Below are 21,565 nucleotides of genomic sequence, written 5' to 3'. Positions count from 1 at the left end.
TACTCAGCTTCCCTGGCGTGTGGTAATGCCCAAGCCTGCACAAACCCAGCTGAAAGGAGATGGAAAGGAAATGATTGCTGCACTCATAACTCACCTCCCTCTTGCTCATGTGCTTCCAGCACAGGAGGAGGGGGGCACTCACAGGCTCTCTTCTACTCCTCACCCATGTTTCAGCAATGCAGTACTTTCAGGACATCCACTGCTATATTGGACCCACCAACCTGACTGACAAGGTCAGAGTTTGCCAGGGTGGAAGGACAGATACACAAATGCACATGCAGATCATGACGGATGCTTCATTTCCTTATAAAAGCAGGAGAAAAGCAGAAGTCTTCCTGGCAATTCAGTAGAAATGAAAAATGCATTCATAGCATTACTGGCATGGTTTTCAAGTTGCTGTTAAAATTCCAGTTACATTATGCTACCTCCAACCTCAGAGTCTTCTGTGTTTTCAAGCAATACATTAAACTGTCTTTTAGCAGCTGCCTGCCAAGGGGAAATTAAGGTTTTGACATCTGACCTGTAAGGAAGGATGTGTGGCATTTGGAGCTACCCAAATAAGGATTTTAGCTGGATGCTAAAACAAGCTGTGTTTTTAACAGTTAACTATTTTGACGCTGTTTTCGTGTCATGGGAGTTCAAAGTGTGGACTCTGGTCAGGTGAGTAAGGCAACTCCAGCCCTTCAAGTTCAAGTTTGCATGGAGCCACATTCTTTCCACACCTCTCTTTCCCTTTGGAAAGGTTACTTTGCACTGGCATGGACTGAAAAAACACATTTGTCTTAATAAATAAGTGAGATTCCAAAGTAGGACTCGTTAGCTAGCAGTGAGTTCTGAGACATATCTAGTAAATTAGTACAAGTATACCAACAACAAAGTAATACTACAAACACAATTGAACTGAATTGGGAAAGGGAAAAAAAAATTGTCTTAACTGATCAGCTTTGAACATCAGTTCAAGAACCATTTTTTTTCAGAGTGTAACAAGTTTTATTCCTAGGATCTTGTCTCCATTAGGAGAAAATATGTTCTTCAGCTGTTTTCATAGCTTGGGCAAGACAATCTAGGGCATTTGCTGACATCATTGAGATCTGCCCCGCTGCACCTCTTAGCATAAGTTCCTACCTAGAAGCAGCACTTGACATCCTGCTGGGCACCCTGCTGCACCTTGAGCCAGTTCAGGTCATTGATCTCACACTTGTTTTCTAGGGTAGCTTGCAGCAGGACTCCTGAACCAGCCTGCTCTGACACAGGGTGAGAGCTGAACCAGCAGAAGGAAGGGCAGAGGACATGGGAGCTGAGAGCTGGACACCACCACACAGGCCCCTGATTCCAGTTCATCATGGCTAAAACAGAAGGCAGGATCCCCGCCCTCCAGCTGAGATTGGAGGAGTTGAAAGACCCCAGTGCTTCCTATAATGCCTCTCAAATCACACTGTATCTACAAGACCCATACGGCCACCTTAGGCCTGTTTTGAATAGAAGGTGGCTGCAGGAACTGAGACATTTTCTGCCAGGACACAGACTAATACAGTTAAAAGATTGTCCTCACTCTGCTCCCTGTGTCCTGGAGGACCTTGTACACATCATTTACTCCATCTGCAAAACACCATGATAATCTTGCTGAGGTGCTGGGAGGATAAACACACTCAAGAGCAGCAGGAGCTCTGTGAGCTCTGCACACACAGTAACAGCCCTGTCCCCAGGTCAGGCAGTTCCAGTCAGAAGTGCAGGAGTTTGTTACACCATGACCTGAAATAAACTGCAGTGGAACGTGGTCTAGAGGCACCAAAACTACCTAGAAGGCCCTGATCTCTGTAGATGCTGAGTCTCCACCTCACTCCCACCACTGATGGTGGTTGATGCACTCGCCTCCCCAGGGAGGGTAGAAGTTCTCAGACTGATTTCCACAGACTGCTGCTATTTTGTTCCAACATTCCCAACATCTCCAAAATACCCAAAGCCTGTTGTGCAATAAGCAACATCACTTGCTTCTTAGCTACATGGTGGTTTATGTTACTTTCCGCCTACAACCATTTCAGGATTGGCTTTACAGACCTTAGTGGAAGACTAAACAATGCTGGAGCCATAGCAGGAGAATTTGCAGAGTTTTATTCCTTGTTTTATTTCAGCAATCCTTCTGCCTCTCATCAGGGACAAAAAAACTTGCCAACCTCTTAATTTAGGAATAGCACGAGCTCTGCATTCCAGTCCTGAATCAGCCAAAGGAGCCTTTTCAAGCTGGAAAGGGAAAAAAGGATAAATACCTTTAAGCACATTTAAAAAGGGAAAAAAAAAAGGCACCACAAAACCAACCACACCAAAAAACCCTCAACACCTGCTTTTTGCAGGCAAAAACTTGCTCTTGGGGCACTCTTGAAACTGGCTTAACATCAGCATTTGAAAGCAAATTCCAGTCCTTGCTCTTTTGGGTGTCAGAGATCTTTCCCTGTCACTGCTTAAAACAAAAAGCAAACTCAGCTCCCTCATACACGTTTAGCAAGCAAGTGCAGATGGGATCAAAGATGACAGTCTAAAGAGAAGAGTATCAAGTGAAGCTGGCATTCAGATTTTGTTTTTGTTGTGGGTTTGGTTGGGGATTTTTTCCTAATGGCTACAATAACCTGTTAAAAGTTTTGTAATCTGAAGAGTGCAAACCCTTTTCTGGATGTCCAAGCACCTCTGCCAAGACATGCTCAACTGTGAATATTCCAGCTGCATGTTTCACATCACGCTGGTTAAGGATGTGCCAGTATTTTTATTATTCACCCCCTATGGATATTACAGAACACCACATACATTATAGGGTTCTTAAAGTGTGCTATTTATGTGTGTATGTATTATCCACAGAGATACAATCAAATAAATCACACCCATTGTAAAAGAATAAAGATAATCCAATCAAGCAAAATGCTGAGTGAAGTTAACATAATTCTGAATTAAAGTCTGTAAAAGAAAAAAAAAAGCACTAACTCAGAAAATCACCTCTCAGCCCATCATTGCAATGCCCTCCACTCACCCCAGTTTTTTGTAACAGCATAAGCCTGGAAGTCAGTGCCAAATTCCTTAATCTAAATGCCCTTGGCTTCTTCTGGAGAGTCTAAAATTCATTCCCTTGACGCTCATATTCTGTAGTCAAGGAAGATTTTGCATCAACATTGTTCTCCAGAGTCCTGGCTCTCCACAGCCCTTCACAGCTGGGCAAGGGAGCAAGGACAGGAGAGGGGACAGGAGAGGGGACAACAGTGGGAGCCTGGCTGTGTGAAGCAGAAGCTTGAAACGTGCAAAGTTCTCTGTGCTGCTCTTTTTTCTTTACTCTGCTCTCTCCATCTCTCCTCCTGGAGCGGAGCAGCATGCACAGGTACCCCAAGCAGCGTGCACAGGTACCTGGCTGCATTCCCATCCTCACACAGAGGGAAGCCAACAGGTACAGCCCGGTTCAGAGTGCTTTTAAATCAAGCCTTAAGAGGGGAGGGAGGGAATTCAGATTGTGCTGCTGAACTAGTTATGCAAACAGGGTCAAGAGCCCAAGTCACAGCCAGGGGAGCAAAACCAGCAAGGCAGAAGAAGTCAAGGAGAGGTGATTACAAAGGAGAAAGGGATGGTGTCTATTTCCAGAGCTGATTTGTCAATTCTCAATCTTCCACGGAAAAGGAAAGAGCTTGCAGTTGATCGCACGGGAGAGGAGGCATTAATAAAACCCAGCACTGCTGTACCGGCAGCCCGAGGAGCGCTCCCTCCCACGGCAATCACAGCAACAGGTCAGGAGCCTGTTGGTGTCCCTGTCCCCGGGGCTGTGCCCCCGCGAGGCTCTCCTCTTGTCCCTGCACCCAGCTCCCGGAGCAGGGGGGGCCTGAGGGGGCCAGGACTCCCACGGGAGCTGGCAGAGGTCACCTCATCTCCAAGGTGGACTCTGCTGGAAGGGTGGCCATAGGGAACAGGTTCCTCACATAGCAGGGCTCCCGCAATCCCTCAGATTCCTCCTTCCCACCAGGCAGCACATGGTCCTCCCACACCACCTCTCTCCTTATCTTTGGGGCATCCATCACCCTTCAGGGTGGTTTTACTCCTCCACCAAACAGAAATCTGAACGTTCACTTCTCTCTGCTCCCCAAAGGACCCTCCCCATACCTCAGCTGCATCTTCCCGAAGTTCACGCTTATCTGTTCTGAACATGGTGGGGTTTTTTCTCCTAAAAGACTCCAACCTCCAGCCTGTCCCCTGGAGCAGTCCCTGCATTCCCCCCCACCTCGTTACATTCCACCCCTGGGGTTCTTGCCGCCATACCAAGGAAACCTCTCTGACCCCCGAAGTAACTGCACCCCCAAATACCCCATTTTGCCCACCTCAGGGATGCGCTCATGCTTTGTCCCCCTCCAGCGCCCCTTTCATTCCTTCCCTCTTTGTGCTTCCCTGGACTTACTCTCGCTCCTCTCCCGCAGGGATCCCGCATGTCTGCCCTCTGCGGGGTCGCTGTGCCCCGGGAGGAGCCCCTCGAGGTCACCCTTTAGGATTCCTTTGTCCCCTGGACGCTCCGGCATCCCGGTGCTGCCCCGGCGCTGCTCCGGCACACGTTCCCGAGTGCGCGGTGTCCAGCGCCCACCTGTCCCCAGTGCCCGGTACCCGGCGAGCGATGCACGCTGCAGTCCCCAGCGCCCGAAGCCCGGACGGCGGTCCCCAGCGCCCGGTCCCCGGTCCCCAGCGCCCGGTCCCCGGCGCGCCGCGCGGAGCGCCCGGTGCCCGTCCCCGGTGCGCGGCTCTGGGCGCGCCGTGCCGGACCCGCGGAGGCCGGGGCCGGGCGCTGCTCACCTGCGGGGCGCTCGGCGCTGGCGCCGTACTCGGCCGTGTCGCGGCGGCGGGCGCAGGTGCCCTGCCCCTGCACCAGGGCTTGCAGGGGCAGCTCGGCGCCGGGGTCGGGGTAGCAGCGCAAGCCGGCGGCGCAGCGCGGCGTGTAGACACCGCACGCCTCGGCCTCCAGGCGGGCGCACACCGGGCAGCAGCCGCAGCCCGGCTCCCGCACCAGCTCGGGGCAGGGCGGGCGGGCGGCCGGGGGGCAGGCGGCCAGGCGCTCCGCCGTGCAGGGCGGGCAGCGGAACAGCACCTCGGGCAGCGCCGGCCCCGCCAGCGCCAGCGCCGCCGCCGCCGCCGCCAGCAGCAGCCGCGGCCAGGCGGCCCGCGCCGCGCCGCGCCCGACCCCGCCGAGCGCCATGGCGGGACTGACGGCGGCGGGGCCGGCAGGTGGACGCGCCGCTCGGCCCCCCGGCGGGGCGGCGCGGGGCGGAGAGCAGCGGAGCGGAACCGGGCGGCGCGGCACGGCACGGCCCGGCGCGGCACGGCACGGCCCGGCGAGGCACGGCACGGCCCGGCGAGGCACGGCACGGCCCGGCGAGGCACGGCACGGCTCGGCTCGGCGCGGTGCCGGGCTGAGCGGAGCTGAGCGGAGCTGAGCGGGGCCGGGCGCGCCGCGCCGCCGCTGGGTCCTAGAGCCGCCCCCGCGCCCGCCCCCGTTCCCCTGCGGGGGTCGGGGCTGTCCCTCCCGGCGGGGAGCGGCGATCAGACCCGGAGTGGGCTGGGGCCAGCAGCTCACAGGTTTGGGGATGGCCCAAAGAGGAACTGGGGAGTCTAAGCGACGCGGGGCGAGGGCCTGCTGCAGTGGGAGACAAGGTCTCCCTCCGGGGTGGGGATCTGCCCCGCTGGACACGGCGGGGCTAAACACGGAGTCATGACTGGCCTCGCAGAGACACCTTGAACAGGGAGGGGTGGAGATCCTGCTCCGTCAGAGGGCTGGGGTCTTACTTCATAGCAACACCCAGGGCTGGGAGAAGGAAAACTGGGTGATCTCCGCATCCCCAAAAAGGAGGGGAGCTTTGGGGTTCAGCAAGGGCCAACTCTTACCCTGCTGCCACAAAAGTGCCAGGCCTGGTACAAGCAGCTTCATTTCAGTCCAGGTGCCACCATGGGCATTGGGGCAAACACCTGGAGTCAGGGACAGTCCCAACACCCACTTGCTCACCAAAAGTTGGTCCTGGGAGCCAGCATGCCTCCATGGGAACAGAACCCTGCAGTTGGGAGAGACCTCTTGGAGACCCAGGGCTCCATGCCCATAGGGATGCCCCATGTCTTCAGCCTGGCTGCCCACAGGGTATCTTGCCCCCTGATTAAAGCTGTCTGCAGCAGACTTAGCACCTCTCGTGTGGCACTGCCTCATGACACTGAACAAAAGTGGGGTACAACCAGAGGCACAGAGACAGGTCTCTGAGCTTTGGGGTTTTAGTATGAAATACGCATTTCAAATCCTATCACACTCCTTTTCCTGCTGCTCAACTGCCACAGGCTACACAGAGAATTTTACCTACAAGGGGTATTATATAGAGGTGACTTTTTTATCTGTAATAAAAAAATAGTAACAGCAAAGTCAAGGGAATGCAATTGAGTTAAATGAAGCTGAAAAACTCAGTTAATATCTTTGTGGGATGTATAGTTAAAGTCAGGCACTGAGGCAGCTCGAGTTCCCTCAGCCACGGGAAAAATGACAGCTTTGAAGCATTTAAAATTTGCTGGTGTAATTTTTTGTTGTTCTGGCTTTATTTTTTTTCAAATTAAGAAAAATGCAGAATGCTGCTGTTGACAACTCACACAACACAACTTTTGGCACAGGATTACTCACAGCTCTGGAGTTATACAACAACATGTTTGTTTGTGAGATTGATGACTGCAGGGTTGGTTGATGGGCTGCAGTGTTCAGCATGCTCTGTGAAATCTGTGATACGTCCTGGGACTCAGTATGCAGTCCCATCCCAGTCTCTGGGTCTTCCCAAACAATAACTCAAGTTTTACAAGAGTTTAATCAAGCATGGTCCCTTTCTCTGTCTGTCATTCATGCTGCAGATAACTTCCCACAGAGGAGCTACCCACTTGCTTTAGTTTTTAAAGCACACCATTGCTTGTTTGCACCTTGCTTAAGCTCGACACTTCACTTTGGAAAGTATCCAGTTGGTTTTGGGGTCCCTGTGGCAACAGCACTCGTTCTGAGTGCAGGGGACTCTGAAATTCCAAGCCAACCAACATGTTCCCTTGAAATTACAAGCAAATAATGGAGATATTTTTATTCTACTTCATGTTACAAAATGTCTTTTTATATTACAGAGCCCAAATTTTAGCCTGGGTGACCTGAGAAAGTCTCTTCCAGAAGACAAGAAGAAAAATAAATGCAGTAAAGAAGCCCAGCACAGGAATTGCAATTGTTACTCCCACAAATCTTGAAGTGGGAAAATGGGATGCACAGCCGTGCATACCAGCAGCCCTTCAAAAGCCTCCCTTTTAACCAGATTTCCCAGCAGATGTTCAATAGAAAATGGAACAAATCATTTTCACTGCACACTACAACTTCTCGGGGATAACGGGAAGGAGGCTCTCGGCACCTTTTTTGTGATCTGCTGTTGACTTCACTAATGACTTACATTTGGTTCCAATGAGATATTTTCATATGACTAATGAATCTATATTTGGAGGCGTGAGAGGGTTTGGCTAATTATCTGTTGCAGTCAGTTAAATATTCCAAGTATTCAAAGTAGGTTTTCTTCCAGTGGTAAATGTTATGCCCTCACAGTCTGTCTTCTGGTGCTTTAAAAGAGCCCAGAACTTTGACTCGCACCAAGCTGACATCTGGGTTTCTGCATGTGTAAGCACAAGAGATGGCCTGAACTTAATTATACAGCAAACCAATCCTGTATTTTTTAGGTGGCCAATAGGTCATTGCCCAAGGGACGATTTAAACCCGATTTTTCAACACGCACTTGATGCTTGCAGCGGCCCATTTTGCTGGGGGCATTTACTGGGGTGCCATTAATAACTCCTGGCAGGGGCAAATTCCTTCTAAGCGCCGTTGTGTAGGCTGCTTGTGTACAAATCATTTTTCCACAGGGAGGGCTCGAAATCTGGTGAGAGAAGGAAAGGTAGAGAGGAGGGGGAGGGAAGGGGCTCCGCTGGCTCAGCTGCCTGAATTGCAGAAGGACATTAAACAAAATGATCCTGTAGGGAAAGAAACCGTACTTAGCTGAGATGTGGGAACGAGCCAGGATTTCCTGTTCATATGCCTCTTTAGTAGGTGCTCGGGCTGTTCTCCTTTTATCACCGTCATTTTCTTTGTCTGCCACTAAAGCAATAATGCCGGTGCAGATACAATGGATCAGATGTTCCCCCTGCCCCTTGCTGCTGCAACCCTGGACTGGGAGACCTCTCTGTGCTGCTCTCCAACTCCAGCAGAACAATAAAGAAGATTTTACAGCTGTTATGGGGATGGGGGAGGCGGGGAGGCAGAGGGAAACAGCTTGATTGCCCGTGGCCAGCTATAATTTCTCCAGTGGGTCTTTGCTGACAGTTCTAGGATTAACAAGTGAGCTCTGTTCCCAAGCATTTACCCCTCTGGATAAGCTGGCCTGTTTGTTCTCAAGGGTTTATTTTACCCTACAAAATATGGCACTGCCAAACAGATGTAGGCTTGTTCCTAGAAAGGCAAGTTATAGCTGAAGCTGCATCTCACACAGGCTTTAGCCCTTGGAATTGTTTGGAAATGCTACAGTATTCCTCCGACCCTTTTCAGGGCAGTTTTTTCCCACAGACGTGCTGGTTGATTCTTTTATGGCTCTGTCCTTTGTCAAGGATGAATTAGGAAAAATAAACTCACAAACAAAAAGTGGAGGCCCAGCATGGAGATTCTCTTGCTACCAATGATTAAGAAGTATTTTACAGCTCTGAGTGTGTGGGGGGAGAAAACAAAGTGCCCTTCTGCCTTTTTCTTTCCCTCATTTTTTCTTCATGGGTAATGGGACATGGGGGAGGGGGGAAAGGAAAAAAAAAAAAAAGTCAAGAAGATTAAAACAGTGTTTTAATTATTTTTGAAGTCCTCCTTTTCAGCAGACTGACGCAAAGTATTTTATAGTGGGTGCTGGAGAAAGTCTCCTGAGTCCCAGAGCTGGCATGGTGAGGGGCAGGTGATGACAAAGGGAGGCTGTGAGGAGGAAGGTTGGGATTGATGTATTTGTGCCTCCACTTTCAGTTTGTGAGTTTATTTTTCCTAGTTCATCCTTGACAAACGACAGAGCCATAAAAGAATGTTGCTTTCTCCCTGGAGATTCAGTGAAGCTCAGCCATGGTAAAAGGTACTGGGAGGTAGGAATTGCCTCTGGCGCACAGTGAAGCTCATCAGACTGGGATGACAGGGGGTCTTCCCTCCTTCATCCCCATTCCTTCCAGGGGGTGCCAGGGGAACATGACAAGGCCAGAGTCAGTAGCAGAAGCAGAAGCAGCTCTGCCCCTGCAGGGGGGACCTTTATTCCCCCTCAAAAGGAACACTAAGCCTTAAAATCCAGGCTGTTGCATCCAGCCATGGAATTGGCTGTCTCTCCCTCCCCACTCCCCAGGACTGTAGGTCCCAATGCCCCAGCCCCATGCTGATTTGGTGCATGAAACTTAACCTGCCTTCAGCCACTTTGCTGAAGTAGCTTTGCTCATTGAATTGGGGTGGTGGGAACGAGCTCAGCAGAGCCCTGCAGGAAGGAGGGAGGCGCTGGGAAGACCCTCTTGTTCCATCCTGCCCACAGCTGCTCCCCAAGGCAATCACACAGTAAACAGCAAGCTTTCGAGGAAAGAAACGAATGGCCCAGAAATGAGTTCCCAGTATCATGTCTTCTTCCTCTTCAGGGTTAGGTGCTCAGAGGTTCTCTGCATACCTTACCTGCACTGCCAGAGTTACACCTGTGGTTGCACATCAGTCTCCTGTACTTCCAGCCCCCCAAAACTCATCAGCATATTTCACACTTCCATCAGCACTTGTTCTCTGGAGCCTGGTTGGCTCCTGTGCAAGGGTTTCAGGTGCCCCACAAGCTCCTGGGGCTCTGATCCACACCCATAGCTCTGCTGCTCCACAGGTCACACTCAGAGGTAGGTCTGGACCTGCCTGATGCCCCAGGCACCCCTCTCCATCCTCATATTGTTTTCCCCAGGTGCATCAGCACAGCCAGGGTTCAAATGTCAGCAGAAGGGTCAATTATAGGCCACTTTATTTACATTCACCCTTTCTGAAATGTTTTTAGAGCAGCCCTAAATGCATTACCTTTGAGTCTGATCCAGGAATTATGAATGCTTAGGAATGGTCCAGGCTAGTTTGTTTAGGTTTCTCCAGCACTGATTAGAGATTAGCAGAGCAGAAAGCACCCATTAGCTGGAAGGCATAAAGCAAAGGGGATTCTCATGCTGAGGGGCCAGGTGCTTGGTACTTACCCATCTCCCAGGCACCACTGCTCTCCTGCAGGGGTGCAGGGAGAGAGGCAGGGTGTCACAGGTTGCCATACAGAGCAGAGGCTTGTGCACTTGGACACCCCAGAAGTAACTCATCACACATCCCTAAGCTTCCCTCAAAGATGCCTTCAGTAGTTGCAGGTATTTAAAACACTTTGAAACCCAGTAGCTGACCTGGAGGAGGTAAGGAAAAAAGGTTCAGTATTGACCTAGGCAGATAAGGCACAGTGACTTGGCTTATAGGGATGGTCAAACAAAAGTAGAGAGGATTTATGTGGAGACTGTCCTTGATTTCTGCAGGTACCAGGGCCAATTGCTCTTGGAAGAGGAACTGGCAAGGAGATGTAGCTGAGGGAGAGGAAGAAAGAGCCAAGGCAGCAGTGCATCTTTGCAGAGATATTCCTACTTTAAACAAATCTCTGTTTGAAGTGGGCCTTGGGTGGCTAAAGGACCTAGTACTGCACACAGCTTTTTTATTGCAGTTTCCCAGTGGCAGTTTTCAGGATATCAGCAGAAGTTGACTTGTTTACAAAAATCTAAATTCTCAGTGGCTTTACAGACATCACAAAATTCCAGCTGTAACTTAGAGGGAATGGGCAATAGTATTGTTCATATTCAGCGACTAACAACCCGTGCTTCTTTACTGAGGCTCTCCTCTTTTGGCCTTAGAGACCTTCCCTCTCCAGAACACTCCACCATGGCTTCCCTTCAGTAGTAGGAATGCTCCTGAAAACTCACGTGCCTGAGTGTAAGAGCCACCACAATCCATACACCTACCGAGTCTTCCAATGATCCATGGTTTCCATGGGGATTTAGGTCCCAAGATAAAAGTTAGATTAAAAATCCCTCTGCTTCAGTGAGTCCAGATGCTAAAGGGCCCAGCTTCTTGGAGAGGGCTGGGACAGCCTCCCAGCCCCTGCTTCAGCTATTGCAAATAGACAGTATCCCCCCTGACAGATATGAGAACCCAAAGATCCTTTTTGCATTGACAGGCTTCCTGCCGGTGCCTGGTACCCCTTAAGCAGGGCAGCAGGATGAAAGCATTTCAAAGTACACATAGATGCTTAAGAATTTTGTTAGCAGCATCAGCCAACATTTCCACTTGCTTTGTATTTGCTGTTGGAAAAGTAATAACAGCTTTGGAGAACCTACTCAGGAGAGAAAACAGCTCTTTTCTAGGCACCACGCTGGGATAGTGCTTTGAGTAACAACATTGCATGCAGAAATGGAGTGGAAAGGGGCTGCAGCCCCAGGGAGAGCAGGGATTGCTTACATGAGTCCACAGATAGTGCTTGGATGGAACAGGATGAAGGAAAGAAAAGTGTAGTGTGACTACATATTAAGAAAGAACTCCAGCTGCTGGTCTCTATCTGCCTATGTCAAAGCCTCCTCAGGGAAGTAACTTTATTCATCTCATGGGACAAATAAAACAAGTACTGGAAGAAACACAGGGAACAGTCGTGTTTTGGCTGGGGCAAGACAGGCCATTCAGATCTTGACTTAGAACACAGAGCTCTCCTAGGGCAAGAGACGTGTTTGAAGGTACATGACATTTATGTCTAGCACAAAGGAAACCCCAGCACTCTAAGTCCCTTGGCTGTTGAAGAACAGGAGCTACTCCAGGACTAGGGAGCACAAAGGGCTGCAGTGCCTTTAACCCCCTACCAACTTCTTAAATAAGAATTTCTCCAGTCCCATTTCCCTGGCCCTACACCTTTCCTGACTCATTTCTGGATATGTGGGCAAGGCAGAGGAAGATGGAGGCAAGAACTGAGGGGACAGAGCATCTTGCAGGAACAGGTCCTCATCCTACAGCTCTCCAGGACCTAGATAAACTCTATCCCACCTTTGACCCTGCTCAGTAGCAGAGACCTTGGGGCAACGAGCTCTGCCCTTCTGCCTCCAGGCAGAACCCCTTGCCCTCTTCAGCAACTCACAGGAGAAACACTGAGGAACCAGCCCTGTAGAAAAGTGTTCAGGGGCCAGCAGAAAAGCATGGGGCCTCAACTCACAGTATTTAATCATGTGCTTTAAAGCACACTACCTGTCAAGACAGGTGTGGGAGGGGATGATCTGGATGATCTCATCCCAGGGTAGCACAATGAGCCCTCCTGCACTGGTGCAGCCTTGCTGAGACAGCCAGGCAGCCCGAGACACTCCTACACCAGTGAGTCTTTCCATTTCTTCAGTATGTTTACATGTACCAGCCTGTGAACACAAGCACTGACATGCAGCCCACAAGCAAGACCCCTTCTGTAACATTCTCTCCAAGCATCACTGCTGGTTTCTGGCTTGCTTCTCTGGACCCTCGCTGTGACAGAGGAGGAGCTGCACTAACAAACTCTTCACTTTCTTGCTGATGTAGACACCCTGCCAAAGAAAAGGCATGACTAAAGAAGGTTGGGCCACCACTGCCCGAGGCTGTATATTCCTTCCATCCCAAGAAAAAGCTCCCTAGTAACCCCACAAACCAATAACACCAGGAATCCCCCACCTAAAGCAAACAGATGCTGTGCAGAGCAGACTGTTCAGCTAGAGACTGAGTTCCCCTTCAGAGCTGGAAAAGGTTGCTCAGCATCTGTTCTGATCCAGTTTTGAGTATCTCCAGCCACTCTGGGCTAAACCACTCTCTCTCTGAAATTATTTTATTTTTATTGAGACAGAACTTCCCTCACAGCAGCCTGCCCCTGTTGTTTCTTGTCCATTTGTGGTGCCTCTCTGAGGAAGAGACCTGTTCCATCCTCTCTGAATCCTCCCTCAGCAATTGGCTCCTGCCCTCTCTTCTCCACATAGAACAAACACAGCCCAAAGCCTCTCTTCATCACTTGCCATCACATGCTAGTAATTAACCAGACCTTTTATTAAAGATTCTTGTATCTCATTTAGCAGTAGAGCATAATTTTAGGTTTATAGCTCTGTGTCTATTTCCAAGAATATTTTACTGGCCTGATGTACAAAGATGCTTAAACATTAAAATGAAGTAATCTCTGTTGCAGAATAAAGCTTGCTAATTAACCCTTCACACCAGATCACTACAGCTAAAATCTCAATGCACAAGCACCAGTGTAGCTCAATGGAAGGGCAGGGGCTTTAGGAAGACAGCAGGAGGGATCCAGATCTGGGTTTGCCTGGACATCAGAGCTGCATGAGCCAAGCTCTATCATGTTGCTTTGAAAGCAAGCAGACCTTAAAGCTGAGGATGCTCCCACTCAAATAAACTAAATTTGGATTTTAAACACAGCCCCACTCTGCAAAGCAGCTCTATAAAAATGTCATTGTGGGACATCCTGTTTATTGTCTCTCTGATCCCAGATGAAACCCACTCCACCAGAGAGAGCTGTTTTCTAATGAGTTTTCTGCAAGCACAGGTTCTCCTCCTTCACCCACAAGCACTAAAATGGAGAGTCCAAATCTACCTCCCCCCAAACCCTATGCAGTACCCTGGCTTTTGGGATGTCCACCCAACCAGAACCTGATCCATTTTCTGCATCCATGCTGGATCCAGCCTTCTGCAGCATCCAGCTCTCCCCCTGTCACTCTGTCCCAGTGGGCACTGCTGGTGTGGCTGCACAGAGGAGCAGGGAGCAGTCAGGAGCAAACACACCCTTGTCTAAGGTAGTGAACCACTTACTCACTCTTTTACCTACCACCACAGCTGTGAGCTGGAGTAAAGCCCACTTACCTTTGTTACTGGGATTTTCCAGGAGAACCTAAGAGAACAAGGAGCCTGTGCACTACAAGCATTCAAAGATAAATGAGTATATGATTTCCTTCAGCATTTGTAACTCTCCCAGCAAGTACAGCCCAGTGCTGACCTTTTACAGGAAGCAAATGCACAGCGACTGGTGTTGGTTTCCCGCAGTGTCTTTTGAGAGTTGAACCACATTTTAACTCCCTTTGATGATGCACACACACTAACTTGTGCTGAGAACAAAGAGAGAGCATCCCAAAATAAAGGATGGGAATATCTGCTTCTCTTCAAACTTGCTCTGTTTATTTTTTAATTCACTGATTAAATCTTAAACCTTATCCTCAGCCAGGTGTAAGGGTGAACAGTGCACATTCCCAGAAAGGAGAGGACTTGATTAGAAAGATTCTGTCCTGCAGCACATGGGACTGTGAGGCTGCCAGCTGGAACATAACAGGTAACAACATGAATGTCTGGATGTACTATAGCTGTAAAGGAGCAGCAGGAGCCATTTGAGTAACGTTTGTGCACACGTTGGACAGAACTGCTCCTTGCTTTTAGCAGGCTGAGGAAACAACAGCTTCTCTGGGGAATCAGCTTTCAAGACCCCAGGACCTGTGATCCAAAACAGACCCAAAAAAGAGGAAGATGTCTTCCGAAACTGCAGGAAATAAACACAGGAAACAAAAAACATTTAAAAACTACTTCCTGTATCTAGTCAGACTGAAAAATAGCTAAAAGTTTTGAATAGAAGATCATGCCAGTACCAATCAGGATACCAATGCATAAGAAAATAAAATATGGTGCTACTGGCCAGGAGAAATGGAAAGATACAGGCAGGTGAAGAGGAGAAAAAAGGGGTTGGATAATGTGATCTTGTCTGCTGAGAGCCCAGAACTATCCCAAAAGATCTTTCCTGAGCAGTGAGCATTGCAGGGGGTATTGCAGGGACAGGATTGCTGTCTTAGCTCGCTTGCCCTCTGCCGGATAGCAGGAGCTCCTGGGTGAAGCAGCACAACCAGAGTCAGCTCTTTACAGTCCAGTGCTGCCTTTCTGCGGGGCTGCATGCAGTGGGAATGCAAGGGGACTGGGCAGGAAAAAGCTGAAGAGAGAGCTAGAAACTGCAATGGATACAAAAAATTATGGAGGGCCAGCTAAAAAATTAAAAAAAAAAAAAAAAAAAAAAAAGAATTATCACAGAAGGATAACCCTTGTTTGTGTTTCTTTGAATTGCCAAATGTCTCAATGAAACAAGATTTTGCTAGCTCAGGTTATTAAGATTTGTGCATCTGTCTCCCTGAAGGACATTACCACTGCTTTCTAGTGTTGCATCAATATGCCTAGAAGAGGTTGTCAGGAGGATACTGCCATGCTCCTGTCCAAGCAGGACTACCCTGCCCCATGGAGAGGAGATGGGGGCACAGCTGGTGTTATAAAAAGATGCCCAGCTTTCAAACTCCTCCAGCCACGGAGCCAATACAGAAACAACCCCATCCCAATGGCTTTTGTGGGCCAGCCTGACCTAGCACAGCAAAACCACAAAAGATCTCCTAGGAAATAGCTTTTGCATCTCTTAATTTCATGGGACACGTCAGGGCAGGTAGCTGCATGGAAGCCAGCCAGGATTCCTGTATGCCCACACTACCAGCAGCCTGCACATGAGCTCCCACAAGGTTTAAGTCACAGTCTGTGAGAAAATGTCAGCCTCTCACACAAAAAAATGACATCAAAAAAATCAATGCCAGTGATAAGCACCTGGAGAGGTTTGATAACAAGCTCAGCATGATCCACATGCCACTGAGATATTGCCTCCATCCTCCCAGGCAGGTAGAGTCTTTCTTAGGACAACTTGAAAATCTCCCGATACTGAGAATTCACTGGAAAACCCACTCTGGTGTGGCAGAGATGGGATTCAACCATGTGGCTTCCTATACTCAACACTGCTGCTTGTAAAATTACCACGTTGCCCTCTATACCCACTTCTCTCCCACAGAAGCAAGTAGATGCTTCCACTCCAGCATGACAGTAACCTTTCACATGAAGACAAGGGGTGTCACTTCATGAATGTTGACATTGTGCCAATAAACACAGTCATTACTCAAAGAAGGGCAAAAGCACAGTGAACAGTATGAAGTGTTTGGTAAACCAGTTCACCACATTGGTCTGAACTGGGAAGAACTGTGAGAGATCAGCCTGCCAAATCCTCTGCTGGAGTCCTTCCAAATTACTTGAGCCAGCCAGGAGAGCACTGGCTGGGAAGCTGATGGGATGGGGTGTTTGCAGGCAGCTGGACTTCCCTGTGTCTAGACTGACTTTGGGGCAGGGGGGGGTGTGCTCTGTGACTCACCCACGCACCTGGCAGCATGGCAGTGGCCTCCACTCTGCCCAGAAGCTGGCTGGAGGAGGCTGCGTGTGTGATCCCAAGGAGAACCACTCTGGAGCTCAGCCTGTGTGCTGCAGTGCTCTGGCTGGGGACCAGGCAGTCTGGCTGCAGCTCCATGGCTGGAGCACGCAAACCTGTTCCATCACTGCTTCAGGCCATGTCCTGTTGTGTGCCTAACTCATGGGATCACAGGGGACATGACTCTTCTACCTGAGCTTGTCCCCAGAATGGGACTCTTCTGCTACCACATTACTCACACACCACGTGTGTCCCACATAAGGTCTGGAGCTCGGCAGCCGAGGTCCAAGCTCACATGCTCTGGATCATTAGAGACACTGCTTCAAGACACCCAGAATCCTATGGCAGGTCCCTTGAACATGAGCAGGTCAGAGATTTAGGTGTCTGCTTTCAAACCCACTCTGGAACTGGCAGCATGGATGTCACAGCAAGCTTGTGGCTGCCACAGCCAAGTGTGAGCCCAGGAAGACTCACAGAGCTTTATTCACACTGGGATAACAAAGCCACCATCCCCTGGAATGACAGTGAACTGTCCCCAGAAGAGAACAGTTGTGCTGGCGTAACTGCACTGGGGATTCCAGTAAGCTTAGCTAAAGTCACTCACATGTCACATCACATCCCACCCCTGACCCACATAGTTCTGTGGGTACGAGTCTGTACCAGTGCTCTGGCCAGAAAAATTAGACATAACAAATATATTTTTAAAGAAAGGGGAAGGAACATTTTTCAGGCCTAGGGGTAGAGGGTGTTGGCCTGAACTGCAGGAGAAAGTTCAAGGTCAAATCCTCCTGCATGCAAACCAGCTCCTCCAGCAATGCTTCGCAGCACTTCCAAGTATCAACCCCTATTCTAACATCATCCATACAACCATCTCTCTGCTTTAGGCACACTCTTATTTCTGAAAAATGTCAGGTTATAAATCAGTTCTGCTCCTAGCTGGCAAAGTCCTGCAGGTAAGGGCAATATCCAGATAATACCTGAAAACCATGTGACAGAAAGCCAGGTGATGCTGCCTGGTGATGATGCCAGGGCAGGCAGGTGCATCAGTCCATGCTTCTCAATCAAGATCTAAATGGAAGGTTTGGCCCTCATAGTTCTTGTTCTCACCTCTCTTCCAGCACTGGGACAAACAGGTGGACAAGCAGCTCATAGCTGAAAGACCCTGGACCACTCTCAAGGGACATCTGTCCAAAGCCCCTTTCCCAACACAGATTACCCAAAGCCTTCATATATCTAGTAAATGTCCCAGCCAACCAAAGGGTTACTTTGTGGGTTGACCTTCAGTCAGATGAGCTAAAACCAGACTGAAGTCCTGTCTTGGGCCTCACTGCCAACAGATGAAGTTTTATGAGCTGGTTTTCTTGTTTTGTTTTGGGTTTTTTTTTAGTATTTCATTCTTCTCGTTGGAAGAGGCAAGTGGTTGACTGTAGGGAAGGAAGTGATGAAGGCCACTCCACTCACAATGTTTGTTGATTCTCACTCATCTCTCCCAGCCTCTGCCACAGCAGAAACTGCACATTAGATTTGCAAAACAAAGTTATCTCTTCAAATGTCATGACAAATCAGACATTTGGTGAGCAGTACTTCCTGCAATGAAACCTCCTCTTTTAGTAATGCTTTCTCCCCTGAAGATATGTCCCCATGTACTGCAAATTAATCTCTCCCATGGACATGGTATTCCTTCCTTTTTATTATAGCAAATTATTTCCAGGAAAAATACTGTACAAGGAAATTAACTGTGCTACAGATGCTAAAAAATGCATCTTGTATGGCTCAAAGCAATCAGCATGGTCATTTTTCTACTCTATGCATTTTCAATTCCTTGCCACTTTTAAAAATTATTGAAGAAGCTGTATCACAGAGGTGCAGCAATTTAGGCCTTGAGGTCTTTACCTGTTCTTTAATTCAGTTAAATCCTCCACAGAATATTGTTCCAGCATCCATGACTTCAAAGTGCTCTTGTTAAATGCATCCTTTATAGTGTTCCTCACCACATATGTGTCCCATGGACTTCACAAAGATTTTGGGGAGCTCTTGGCAGCCCCTCCCCAGGGTTTAGGAGAGTCATACAGCTGCAGGGGCAGCTCTGGCCATCTCACAGGAAAAAGCCATCAGCACAGCAGAGTGCCAAAAACTCATGCTTCGGTTCCAATTGAGAAAATCCCATAACAGAAACTGTGCCACAAACATCTGTGCTCTTGCCTTGGCCAGGTGAAATGGGCTTCTAATTGGCCTCTCCCTGAAAACAGTCCAAGGGCAGCAGTCCTGAGGACTGTGCAGTACAGATGGAGCAGTGGTTGCATTGCTCAAAGTGTCTCCATCCAGGCAGTCCTGCTCCCATGTGTTCACCAGTTGGGCTTGCAATGGGCCACCTTCAGGCCTCCTGATCAGCCAGGGTCACCCTATCTCCACTGAGGTCTGTCAGCCCAGGTCTCTCTTTGGAGGAGATCTGATGGGCTGAGCCATTTGTCCTCCAGGCTGCCCACAGAGACCCACCTGAGGCTGTCTGGAGCACAGGGAACAGATCCTTCCCATGATGGCTCACCTTGTCCTGCAGACACAGATCTCCTTTTGCTGGGCCCTGGTGATTAAAGAACTGCTCCCAGTGCCAGCTCCTTTGTTTCCTGGCTGTATGCTGGGACACGTTGGCTTCGTGTTCAGATTTTTCAAATATTTTGCATTGTGGTTTTCCATGCAGTGCTCAAGATATTTTGCAAAAGGCACCTTATAAATTGACTCAATAACTACACATAAAACATCATGTTTAATCCTTCCTTTCACATTCTTCTCTTCATTATTAAAATGTCCCAAACCTACTGACTCCTTCCCCACCCTGTGTTTAGGCCAGCCCAGTCCAACTTAAAATACTTTTGGCTTCCACAGGAAGACTGGAAAATTACTATTTTGTTTCAAGAAAGCTTGTTTTGGACTAAAATCAGGCCTTGTTAATGGTCAAAGCAAAGAATGGCTGTACGGACTTTCACATCAGGTGCACAAAATAATCACAGCCTTGGTGGTGTTTTTCTGCCAAGGGACATGCCAAGGGACATGCCAGTGCCATACAGTAACACCTCCACTCAGCAGCCCTTCCTTATTGGGGCACTCTGAATGGGAAACCATACATACAAAAGGAAAAATTCTGAAGGATGGAGAGGCTAAAGGACACATAGACATAGGGTGAGCAGTGTGGATACAGCCTTGGGGACAGTCAGGACCTGCCACACTTTTGGAAGCGTCAAAAAGGTTCCTGACTGCAGTACATGAGTCCTAAAAAGTGGGCTCAGCCATACTAAAAAGCAGGTGAGATGAGCATTTGTTTAGAATTTAGAGGAAGATCCATCCAACCTGTTTTTGCTTCCTCATTTCTGTGATGTCTGCACTTTATCCAGCACCAGGGATGTTCAGCCATCCAGCTCTCTGCTTTCATCAGTCTCAGGTCCCATTTTCTCCTTGCAACCCAGCTCTGCTCACCACCAAGAGACCATGGTTCAAGCACCAAAGACCAAGGTTCTCCATGCATTAAAAAAGGAATGGCCTGAGAAAACAAGAAGTGGTTAAGGTCAGATTGTGATGGTGGTACTTTATGCTGCACTGATCTGTGCTCTGCACCTCAGAGGTTTCCTTCAGCAGCTGAGAGATGGAGAGTGAAGTATCAGAAGAGCATTTTGTATATCATGGATAGTACCTGAGCATTCAGGATTTCCCCTCTCACCAGGGTCAAGAATCTGAAAATAGGCAAACTAAGCTTTGCTACCTGCAGCACAGCCACAGGGCCCAGTGGGAGACTCACACCACCACAGAGGCAGGAGGGCACCCTCACCTGACAGGGCACAAGTCCCAGAGGATGATATCCGTGCTCCTCAACAAAACTGCAAATAAGGTCTCATCAGGTCACAGGTCTCTCGGAATAGCTGAGAGACCACACTAGCCCAGATTTTGTCCTGGAGCTCTAACCCTGTGGTTTAACTTTCTTAAGAGATTTCTCTAAGGATCACAATGTCCTGGACAAAAGACCTTTGGGACCTCTTGGGTAAATGTGGGCATTTTTTGTATTCATTACCAGCCTCTGGCTGCATTAATACCTTAGCTATTTCATCACAGGCCTCTCATGCCTGTTAATATGTCTTTTGGACTCATTTCAGCCCACAAGCCTTCCAGTTCCACAGTTCTGCTGTGCAGTCTTGCCCTTTTTCAGAAGAAGCTGAGCGCTGTGGTCTGGAGGTTAAGGCCCTGGAGACATGTGTATGGGACAGCTGGCTTCCATGCCTGGCTCGCTGCAGCCTTTTACCCTTTCCATCCCTCTGAGCCCAATGGAGGAATTGTGGTGGAAGCAGGAGTGGGAATTGTGCATGAGCACATCCATCTGCATCCAGCGTTCTCACTTCTCCACGGATAACCCCAAAACATCACGGCAGCAGTGAGGCCAGGCAGAACACTGGCTCAGCCAGCCATACCCAGTACTTGTAGAGCTTTAGTGCCAGGCTTGAATGAAAGAGAGATCAGGCTGTTTTGTTTGATAAATGCAGGGATGGACTCATCTTTTGACACAACTCTATCTAAAGATGTCCACGGGTCCAAATGAAGCTTTCTCTTCAATGTTTAAAAGGGAAAGTCCTTTTTAACAGTATTTTTCTGGATTTTTCTTTGCAGAAATATCTTGGTCCAGAGATCAGGAAAAGCCTATGTGTAGAGCCAGAGATATCAAACCCAAACCCATGCCCTTAAAGAAACCAAGCCTTGAGGAGGGGGCATGGCAATGATCTTTACTGCCTTCTGTGGGAGGAAGATGCACAGAGCAGCAAAGAACCTGCTCCCTGTCCAGTACAGTCCCTGCTTCATGAGCTCCTGGTGGTTTCCCTGCCCATCTTTGAGATCAGATGGAGATGATGTATGGAGGTTTTGTTCCTCTTCAAGGCTTTTAACAGTATTTTAATGAACAATTAGCAAAGCTGTTCAGGAAGAAAGATTATTAAAATGTTGCTTTTTGCTGCTAGTCATTATCCTTGACCTCTTTTTAACATGTTTCTCAGGTTTCAGATGAAGAAATAAAACCTACAAGGTTTACAGCAAAGGCCCATAAATCTGATTTAAAAGAAAATAACCTCAGAGTTAGGTTATTTGGTCAATTTCCCATGGAAAATCTATGAGAAAAGTTCTCAGAGAGAGATGTACCCTGT

The 21,565-nt window shown here is 48.9% G+C and overlaps 1 protein-coding gene across 1 annotated transcript in view; it reads right to left on the bottom strand.

The window, feature by feature from the left end:
* The window catches only part of IGFBP2 (insulin like growth factor binding protein 2), a 57,531-nt gene extending 52,322 nt beyond the window's left edge, over positions 1 to 5,209 (bottom strand). Inside the window, exon 1 of the mRNA XM_021526187.2 lies at positions 4,810 to 5,209. Coding sequence (XP_021381862.1) covers positions 4,810 to 5,209 — 400 coding nt within the window. The remainder of the gene's footprint in view (positions 1 to 4,809) is intronic.
* Positions 5,210 to 21,565: the final 16,356 nt, after the last annotated feature.

Source organism: Lonchura striata, chromosome 8, assembly GCF_046129695.1.
Source record: "Lonchura striata isolate bLonStr1 chromosome 8, bLonStr1.mat, whole genome shotgun sequence".
In the NCBI taxonomy this organism is placed as follows: Eukaryota; Metazoa; Chordata; class Aves; order Passeriformes; family Estrildidae; genus Lonchura; species Lonchura striata.
This window is presented reverse-complemented; position numbering and strand designations above follow the sequence as displayed.